Source organism: Vitis riparia, unplaced genomic scaffold (genome assembly GCF_004353265.1).
Source record: "Vitis riparia cultivar Riparia Gloire de Montpellier isolate 1030 unplaced genomic scaffold, EGFV_Vit.rip_1.0 scaffold392_pilon_pilon, whole genome shotgun sequence".
NCBI lineage: Eukaryota > Viridiplantae > Streptophyta > Magnoliopsida > Vitales > Vitaceae > Vitis > Vitis riparia.
The window spans coordinates 158,466-169,063 of NW_023269673.1; the positions used below are offsets into that span (position 1 = coordinate 158,466).

At 35.5% G+C, this 10,598-nt stretch overlaps 1 protein-coding gene across 2 annotated transcripts in view; it reads right to left on the minus strand.

Annotated features, from left to right (window-relative positions):
• Nucleotides 1-10,091, minus strand: part of LOC117909816 (pentatricopeptide repeat-containing protein At5g09450, mitochondrial) — a 28,047-nt gene extending 17,956 nt beyond the window's left edge. The window contains exons 1-2 of one of the 2 annotated variants that reach the window (XM_034823870.1): nucleotides 9,835-10,091; nucleotides 9,364-9,685 (exon numbers count right to left, since the gene is read on the minus strand). In XM_034823870.1, the coding sequence (XP_034679761.1) occupies nucleotides 9,364-9,685; nucleotides 9,835-9,869 (357 nt within the window). In that variant the 5' untranslated portion in view covers nucleotides 9,870-10,091. The remainder of the gene's footprint in view (nucleotides 1-9,363; nucleotides 9,686-9,834) is intronic. The other variant, XM_034823871.1, reaches the window with a different exon arrangement.
• Between the last annotated feature and the right edge of the window lie 507 nt (nucleotides 10,092-10,598).

Below are 10,598 nucleotides of genomic sequence, written 5' to 3' on the forward strand. Positions count from 1 at the left end.
AGAGAAGAGGGTGGTCCTTGGCAAGCAGATGCTTCCTTTGCCATCTTTAGGAGAAGTCGATTGGCCACATTTTGCTTCACTGTAGTGTAGCAAGGGCCTTGTGACAACTTTTGTTTACTCTCTTTAGTGTTTCTTAGGTGTTGTCTTCTTCTGTAAGGGAGACTTTGTCGGCTTAGCATGGTTCTTGTGTTAAGGGGAAGCAAAAGAAAGCGTGGGGAGCAGCCCCTTTGTTTCTTTTTTGGACAATTTGGAAGGAGAGAAATAGAAGGTCGTTCGAGAATGAGGAGCTCTCCATCCTAAGGCTAAAAAACTTATTCCTTCGTAACTTGTCTTCTTGGTCTAAGATGTATATAGTTGTAGGCCCTATGTCCCTTTATGACTTTATCAATTGGTTAGGTCCTCACTCTCACTAAGGAAGGGAATAGTTTTTCATTTCCCTCTTCTTTTGTGGCCATCTTTTGGTGGTCCTATGTACTTTGGTGAGCTTCTTTTTTAGCGTTTTTAATGTATCTCTTGTTTACCTATCAAAATATATATCAATATATCTCTTTGTCGTTTCCTATCAAAATATATATATATATATATATATATATATATGTGTGTGTGTGTGTATATATATTTTTTATAGGAAACGACAAAGAGATATATTGATAGAAATAATAAGTACAAGAGAAGGATGAGGAATCCTCCCACCAAAAAAAGCTAAACAACAAGAATACAAAAACAAGAATCTACGTTGTAAAAACAAACAAACTCTCTACGTTAGACTATCCTGATGGAGCTACACACTGCTATCCAATCTAGTTGTAACACATTAAGGGGAATGCCCTTAAAAACCATGGAACAAAAAGCCCAAAGAGAAGCTAGGATGTGAATGGAATCTCAAAGATTCTTTGAATTCCTTAATTTATCCTCAAATATCCTTTTATTTCTTTCCCGCCACACAACCCAAATTAAAGCAATGCACGCAGCTTGCCACAAAACTATCCTTCTCTTGGAAAATCCAAAACCTTTATAATTGATGGACATCATGTCGGAGACGCTCCTCGGGGGAACCCAATCCATCTTGGCTAACTGAAATAATCTGTGCCACAACCCCATTGTCAAAGAACAATGTAGGAAAAGATAATCTGCTAATTCACCATGCTTCATACACAACTTACAAATGTCAGAACTAAGCTTTATAGGGTCTTCTCAATTGTAGCAAGTCATTAGTATTTACCTTCTTGTGAGCCACTAACCAGACAAAGGACTTGACTTTAAAAAGGACTTGAGAACTCCAAACAAACTTAGTAGGGAAAACTAGAAAAGAATAGGGAAATTGGGACAAGGCTAGAAAAAAAGATTTGACTGTAAAAAGCCCTGAAGAAGATAAAGGTCATGATCTCGCATCTGAAACCGATGGGGATAAATGCAAACAATCAAGTGACCGCATGAGGCTTTTTAAATCTTCTATCTCAGAATCGGAAAAGATACGACGGAAATTAAAGTTCCAAGAGAAGGGGTAAATAGAACCAAGAATTGAAGATATAGGAATATTTTTATTTGTGACTACTTTAAATAGTCTTGGATATTGAGAACCCAAAGGTTGGTCCCCCCACCACAAGTCTTCCCAAAACCGAATTCTTTCCCCATCTCCTACCACAAACCGAGTATACTTGGAAAAATCCTGAAAGACTTGTGCAATAGCCTTCCAAGGACAACAATGTGACCATCTGACTATAGTGTTAGCATCCCAACCATTGGAATGTGTCCCATAAAGGCTTAAAATGACCTGATGCCACAGAGTTGAACTCTCCCTAGGGTACCTCCACAACCACTTCCCTAAGAGAGCGAGATTCCTTAGAGAAATCTTCCCAAATCCCAATCCCCCTTTTACCTTCGGATTACACACTACATCCCAACTAACAAGATGATCTCTTTTACCTTCCCCTACCCTTGACCATAGGAAATCCTTTTGCACTCTCTCAATTTTTGCAGCTACTAAAGCAGGAATTTTAAACAAGGAGAGAAAGTAGCAAGGAATGATATATATATATATATATATATATATATATATATATGAGGCCAACCATTACAACAACCAACAAATCCTTTCCTTTTATTCTCTATCTCTTTTTGCTCCCTCCATTTAAAGGGTTAATAGAAAGCCAACCAAGCCCTTATTTGGTAGAAAATCTAATCTTAGCTATAGTTTTAAAAAGCACAAGGCGCATTTAAGGCACAAAGTTATCTTATGGCCTACACGTAAGGCACAACTCAAGGCGCGTGCCTTAGTGAAGTAGGGTGCACCCTAAGTCACATATATAAATTTATATTATACAATAAATTATAGTATGCAAAAATTTGTTCGTAGTTTTCCAAAAAATATATAATGTAAAGAAATGAAATTGTTAACATGCAAACATTTGTCCATAATCCAAAATTCAAAAACACCTAAGTAGATAAATATATAAAATAAATACCTTCATTTATTATAATAAATAGATAAATAAATAAAATAAAAATATTACATAATATATTCACTTCATTACCATAGTAAATTGATAACTCATTATCATAAATAAATAAATAAAGAAAAAAATAACAATTAGATAAATAAGTATTATTTGTCTATCACAATTTCATTATCATAATAAATAAATAATAGATAAATAAACCAATTAAATAAAAATACAAAAATACAAATTTAAATGCTTAAGAAAAGTCGCGAGTGCACTAATTAGACATATCGAGTAGTTGCAACTACCAATGCTAGCCAGCCAACCAGAGGTATGCACTTCCCTTCTTCCTCTCTTCTTCTCTCCTCTTCTTCCCTAGTTCTTCTTTCTCTCCTCTTCTTCCCTAGTTCTTATTTCTCTCCTCCTCTCTTCTTCCTTTTTTGTTTTTTTTCAAGCCTCGTCTTCCTCCTCTTCTTCTTTGGTTCTTCTTTCTCTTCCTTTATCAGTCTCTACTCTCTATCAAGCCCTAATTCTAGGTTTTTTTTTTAAATCCTTGTTAAAATGACATCAATTTAGGCTATTTTTAAGGAAAAAATGGGCTCAAAAACAATGTCATTTTGATCTTTTTTATAAAACTAGTTCAAAACAACGTTGTATTGGCCATAAGAGGAGAAAAAAAATAAAAACCTTGGTTAGGTGCCTTGGAAGTGCCTTATGCCTGGCTCCAATGTTTTAAAAGGCTATTAAAACTTACGCCTTGAGGCGAGGCTATGCAAATAAGAATTGAGGCTACAGCCTTAGCATAAGGTAATCAAGGCTTAAGCCTCACCTGGTTGAGCCTACAACCTCCAAGCTATTGAGGCTTAAGTACATATTTTATAAGATGTTCAATCCTCAATATTCAATGGATTGAATGAATTGTGCTTTTGTTAGGTTTTGGTATATATTTACAAGTTTTTTTCTTGAGTTTAAGACTAGGTTTAATGTGTACATAGATGATTATTCAATGACATTGATAAAATTTATTGATTGACTTAGCTCCAAGTAAGGAGAACGAGCTTAATTTTTGTTTTTTTTTTACTTGCCTATTGTATACATCGTGTATATTTTGTTGTGCTCTTTTCTTAAGTATCATTAATATATATCTAGAGAAAAAAAAAAAAAAAAAAAAGAGTAGGATTAAACATTTATAAAGGGCTTAGTTAGCTACCAATTAATCCTTTAAACAAAGATGGAATAAAGGGATTAGGAAGAAGAAAGATAGCGATAACTGATGGATGAAGAAGAAAAATGCTCATACTCTAACATTAATGTAAAAGATAATACAACAATTAGATATGATTATGATTCCATGGATGATCCTTACTAGTGATAGTGATGCTAGAGTTAAAGCAAATTTGATAAAGCCATGAAAGAGAGTTGGATCATAAAAGAAAGAGAGGAACTAAATTAGAAATAGTTGATGATGACAAACAAATTAATTTGATTATTATGAATTATATGGTTTTCTTATTGTTTTTTTTTTAATTTTTATCTTCCTTTTCATTATTATTTATTTATTTCTTCCACCTCAAGGCTTACACCTCACCTAATTTGGACAAAAAAACCCCAAAACCGCCTTTAACGTTTAAAACACCTCCTAGCTCAAGGCACCTACCTTTTGCATCTAAGCCTCCCCTTTATGAATGTGTTGCGCCTAACTTCAAGCGACGCGCACACTAGCCAACATCTTGTCACCTCCTACCTAGGTGTACCTTTCACAATTATGATCCTAGCCTTGGACCCAAGATAAAACCTATAAAAAACTAGACCAAAACCCCAAAAAAAAGCATAAAATCCATTAAAACCATTCATTGTTGATGCTTAAAACCATTCATTGTTGACGCTTAAAACCATTCATTGTTGACGCTTCAAACCGTTCATTGTTGATGCTTCAAACCATTCATTGTTGACACTTAAAACTCTTATAAAATATACATCAAAAGTCTACAATAGCCTCTATTGAATATAATGTATTTATAGTGTACAATCTTTCTTTCCTTTCTTAACATAAGTCATATATATGGTAGTTAGTTCAACCTAGCTTTGTATATATATTTCTCTATTGTAAGAAGTTAATCATATGAATGAGAATTAAGGTTTTCTCTCTCTCTCTTTCAACATGGTATCAGAGCCAAGGGAGAAAACTTTATTCTTTCTGGTTTACCCGTGTAATTAATTCCGGGAATCCTTCTAGTGACCATGTTTCATTCGGTCACCTTTTCCATCTTCCAAAGCTTTCCAGTCAGCCATATCGTGGTCAGAAAACCCTTATCACCGTCAACATTTTGCCGGCAATATTTTCCGGCGACTTTTTTTTTGGACAATATTTTCCAACACAGACCACATCATCAGGAATGCAAAGAGGAGATCTGCAACTTTTCTCAAAGCACCGGAGCCAAAAACCGATCCACGAGCCTCCCACGCTCCTTTTTTCTCCGACAACTTGAATCCCACGCGCCGGCAAGTGAGGGCGCATGGCCCACTTTCTGGTGTCGAGCTTCTACCAGTAGGCTCATCCAGCGCCATCTTGCACTTCTAAGCCTCCGTCAGTCCTCTCTGAACCCTGCTTCTCCATTTTTTTTTTTTGGCATTTCAGCCTCCACAGGTCTTCTTTCAACCTCCTCCAGCCTCCGACGACAGCTCCCTTCCTTGGCCAAGACCTGTGTGTGCCTTGGGAAGGCCTCTTCTTCATCTCCAGTCACTTTTCTCGTTTGTTTGGGTCCTGACATACCAAGTTCTTCTTCCACAGCTGTGATCCGACCTCCCTTTAGGGCTCTCTTCAATCCAAACGCGATTCAATCTCAGGTGAAGTGGATATGGCGACTAAAAATCCTATTTTTACATCTCTGGATCTCCTACTATCACATCGGAAAAATTGATTGGTAGTGAGAATTATCTCTCCTGGTCAGCGTTCGTGGAACTCTGGTTTATGGGACAAGGTTATGAGGATCATCTTGTTACACCTGAGGATGCTATACCTGATGTTGACAAAGTGCAATGGAAGAAAATCGATGCACAATTATGCAGCGTATTATGTAAACCTATTGACACTCCTATGGATCCAAATGTCAAACTTGTACCAGAATAGGGGGAGCCTCTAAGAGATCCTGGGAGATATCGACGACTTGTAGGCAAACTGAACTACCTCACCATCACTCGGTCAGACATCTCTTTTCCTATGAGTGTGGTTAGTCAATTTTTACAGTCACCATGTGAGAACCATTGAGATGTTGTGATCCGCATTCTTCGATATATTAAAGAAACACCAAGCCAAGGTATGTTGTATGAAGACATGGGCCATACCCAAATTGTTGGTTACACAGATGCAGATTAGGCTGGTTCACCCTCAGATAGGCGTTCCACCTCAGGGTATTGTGTTTTTATTGGAGGTAACTTAATATCCTAGAAGAGTAAGAAACAAGATGTAGTGGTCAGATCAAGCGCCGAAGCTGAGTATCGAGCTATGGCTTTGGCAACATGTGAACTCATATGGTTGAGGCAACTCCTTCAAGAATTGAGATTTGGAAAAGATGAACAGATAAAGCTAGTCTGTGACAATCAGGCCACATTACATATTGCATCCAATCCAGTCTTTCATGAAAGGACCAAACATATTGAAGTTGACTGTCACTTCATTAAAGAGAAGATCGCATCAGGGTGTGTTGCTACAAGTTTTGTTAATTCAAATGATCAACTAGCAGACATCTTCACTAAATCTCTCAGAGATCCTAGGATTAAATACATTTGTAACAAGCTTGGTGCATATGACATATATGCTCCAACTTGAGGGGGAGTGTTGAATATAATGTATTTATAGTATACAATCTTTCTTTCCTTTCTTAATATAGGTCACATATATGGTAGTTAGTTCAACCTAGCCCTATATATATATTTCTCTGTTGTAAGAAGTTAATCATATGAATGAGAATTAAAGTTTTCTCTCTCTCTCTCTTTCAACAGCCTCGAATCCATTAAAACCTTTTGAATATTTAAGGCTTTCAATAGAATTGAGGTTGTAACCTCGAGGCTGTAAGCTTTAACAAGGTGAGGCTTAAGCATCAATTACCCTATAATAAGGCTATAACTTCTCAAGACATGAGCCTCAATAACCTTAAAATAATGGATTCATACACTGCTAAGAGACTCAAACCAAATGAAGGAACTAAACATGCAATGGATAAGAAGAGAACTGACTCTTCAATGAAAAGACACAAGCTACAATGATTAGGGAGAACTAAACCTCCTATGCAAAGCAATCCACCATATGAATCCTATCGAACATTGTCTGACACAAAGAAAGCAACCTCTAACACAATTTAAGGCTCTTAACAAGGAATATTAGTGATGGCAGAGTAGATCTACAAGACAACCCCTCTAATCTAGAAACTAATGCACCATCATAACAAACACAACAGCACCACCCTAAAATATATACACTCACCCCAAAAAAAAGAGGAAAAGATGCTAATATAAGCAAGCATTAATAACTCAAACTCTATGACGTCCACGATCTCCCAATTTTTAATTTTCTAACTAAATTTCAAGGAACATGAGTGAGGATCTCCAACTCAAGATTTGTGATGGCAAGTACCTTTCTACTTTCTACCATGGAATTTGTCATGGAAAATATTTCCTACCTTCTCTCATGGATGGAACATAAAGGATGCTTATCCTTTAAGGTTCTCTTAACAGAAATAAAATATGTTATTCACTACCAAGGAAAAAAAACCTCGTAAATCGTTTAAAGTTTTTAACCACAATGAAGCTTTTCCTATCCAAAGAGTAAGGTCACAAAGGAAGGAAAAATCATGGATGTTCCACTCATTACAACTGCAGTAGTATAGTATGAGAATATCCCTTTGCAAAAAGTTTGGTTCATAACAAAATCGTCAATGCTACTTACCAAGAAGAGCCACTGTTGAATGGAATAACAGATGAAGACCTAAACCACCATCAGAGAAGATCATCACCTTGTTACAACAAACAAAAATGCTTCCTCCTTGAGTAAGTAGCTTTTTCTTTCTTTTTTTAGGGGGGAGGGGAGAAATTCAAGGGTTGATAAATGTCTCTCTACATGCTTTGAATAAAAGCCTCCTTTTCAATCCTTTTCAAGAAAGAATCACACATGTGTTTACATTTACACTTTGCTCTTAACAAAAGGCCTGAGGGAATAGATGGAATGGTATCTAATCGACAATCTACATCCCCAGCAAAAACCTGAAAGTTGCATTTCCAATAACACTATTTCTCAAGGCCAAGAGACACATAATAGTTGGAGATCAATTAGGCCGAAACAAAAGAAAGCAGTATCTGCAAATTGGAAGTGAGAAGCATAAGGAAACCCATAAGGAAAGAGGAAAAGGAAAATGCAAGACTATTGAATCTCATCATGCATTCTTTTTCATTTTTTTACCAAATCTCAAAAAATTAACATAAAAACCCAGCCTATCAAAAAACAGTCAAAAAAAGGGAAAAAGAAATAGTAAAAACCTGCTACTTAATACTCCAATACAAGGATAAAAAGACATGGAGAAAGGATATGCAGACTCAGGCCACTTGAACTGCCAAAGAAACCAATAGAAAAACTCTCAAATTGTATTAAAAATGCATGTCAGACATTTAACAAGCATTTCCTAACACATCAACTATAGGCAAGTAATATGTAGCTTGATCAAGCACAATAAATTTAATTCTCATGAAACCCCTACATCAACTATAGAATATTTATCCATAGCACACTATCTATTATCTTACTTCAAATATTAAGGCACTTACCATAAGTATAATACAGAACTATTAAATATATAGGCGGGAGATGCAGTGTCCCAAGAGTTTTACTTTCTCCACATCTAGGCATTTATTCCTTCGATAATTTTATATTGATATTTTTCACATCATATTTGAAACATAGTGCAAATTTAATGTAACTTCAAGAATAGCTGAAGATCATCCCTAAAGAAAAAAGTCCTACATTTATAAACCAAAATGAACAGTTGTTCCCAATTTCTCAAGAATCTTATATCCATCAGTTTTGATTAGAATATTTCAGTCTGCTATTAGGATAACTTTCAAAAACATGTTGAACCTTACACAACATATAATGATCTGGAAAGAAGAAACCAATAGCAAACATAAGAAGAAACCAATAACTACAAAGTCCTTTCTTTAAACCTGGGTTGGTTGTGCTTCAGACGAAAAACAACAAAGCAAACCAACCTCGGAATATGATGCAAATGAGACATAAGGTGCATAAAAAAATAAAAAAATAAAAAAAAAATAAAAAAGAAAGAAAGAAAAGGGAAGAAGAAGAAGAATAAGACAAGGAGTACTGAAAAAAAAAAAGGATGAAGAAAAAGTAGGGGCAAAATCAACAGTAAAAGCACCAAACAATAGCAGATTTTAACCCAACCTAACCTTAATAATCAGGTGCACCCTTTCCCAATCCCCAACCTAGGAGCTCACCCTGTCTAAGATGCATAATAGCAAAACATTTGTTCATCAACAGCAAGCTACTCTGTCAAGGTGTGTGTACTTTCACATACACAGATTCTGTGCAAGCAATATAGCCACGAAGGTGTCGGATGTCTTAAAAAAATTTCAGCATTGCCAATCCGCATATATTCATTTAGATGAAAAAAGTGAAGAAAAAATATGGTTAATTCAAGTGAAATCTGTAGACAAAAAGTGGAATATATAACCCAAAGCCTAATGCTCCTTTTAGTGGCCGGCCAAAAAAAAAAGCAAAGAAAAACAAAAAACCGGAGAATAAACGATTGTAGGACTTAAATTTTGCTTAATTTTCCTTCAATTTCTAAGCAACCAAGCAGAACCTAGGAAAAATTTAGACAAAAAAAGAAGTAAAAAAAAACAAAAACCAAACCTCTAGGGCGTGTTTGTAACGCTGCGCTCTCCTGAGTTCTTTGGAGATGTTTCGAAGCTCAGAAATGTGAACTTGGTTGCCTTCACCCACCCATCTCTGAAGAACGTTCGTGGCGCTTCGTTTGGGAAGTCTGAGCTTGAAGATCCTGCTCTTCAGATCATCGTTTTCAGGAGAATTCGGTGACTCTTCGAGTACTTCGCTTCTCAGAGTCCTTGAAGAGAGCAATCTGAAGGCGAACTTTTCGCTGATACATTGTCTATAGTTTACGGAAAGAGTAGTTGAATTAGAGAGACACTGGTAGAGATTCTGCATTGCTTGGTTGCTGAGAAGTCGGAGGAAAATGAAAGAAAATTAACTGAACTAAGCGGAATAGTGAAGCTATTAACAAATCCATCATTTTTCCCACTTTTTCTCGGCAGCCAAACGGTGGATATGGAAAATAGAGAGCGTTGCAGAGATTGATGCGCTTACCGTGTCAGACCAAGGAAGAGCGAACGAGTTCCCATTAACCCTTTTCGATTACCTGGGACTTTGTTTGGATTTATTGCCGGCGAATTTAACAGGTCTAAATAAAATAAAAGGGCAATTGAAGGATGGACGCAAACAATGGTACAAGCAGGATTTCACGAAAATGAGGATGGAAATTGGATGCAAATTAACCCCCTATATAGGGCGAATTATGCAAACATGGCCTTTTTCAAACTATGGATGAAAAAATAAACTTAAAAAAAAAAATTTCTCATTTCAGCATTGAAATAGTGCGTACTTAGTATTATTTCAAAATACCCTTACATGTGTTTTGGTCTTAAAATAAGACTATTTTGATCTTAAAGTACCTTTACTAATTGAACGAAACATATAAGGTAATGTAAGATATGACACTAATCAAGTGCATGAAATGTGATTGAATTTTAGGGGACTCGAATCCAACCAAAGGTTCATCATGCAGTTGAACCAACCACTAAGGCAAGCTTGCCCCTTTTTATATAAATTGTACCAAATATATATAAAATAAAACTCATCATATAAACATAATATTAAAATAATATTTTAAAGAATAAATTAATTATAATTATTTTATAATTAAATGAAAATTTTTATTTAATTGATTACCAAAAATATAAAAATTATTGTGATAATTTTCTTCATAGTGGTTTTAATATCATCAATATATTAATTAAATATTAAAAATTATACATTTATCATCATTTATTTTATATTATTTAATACAATTG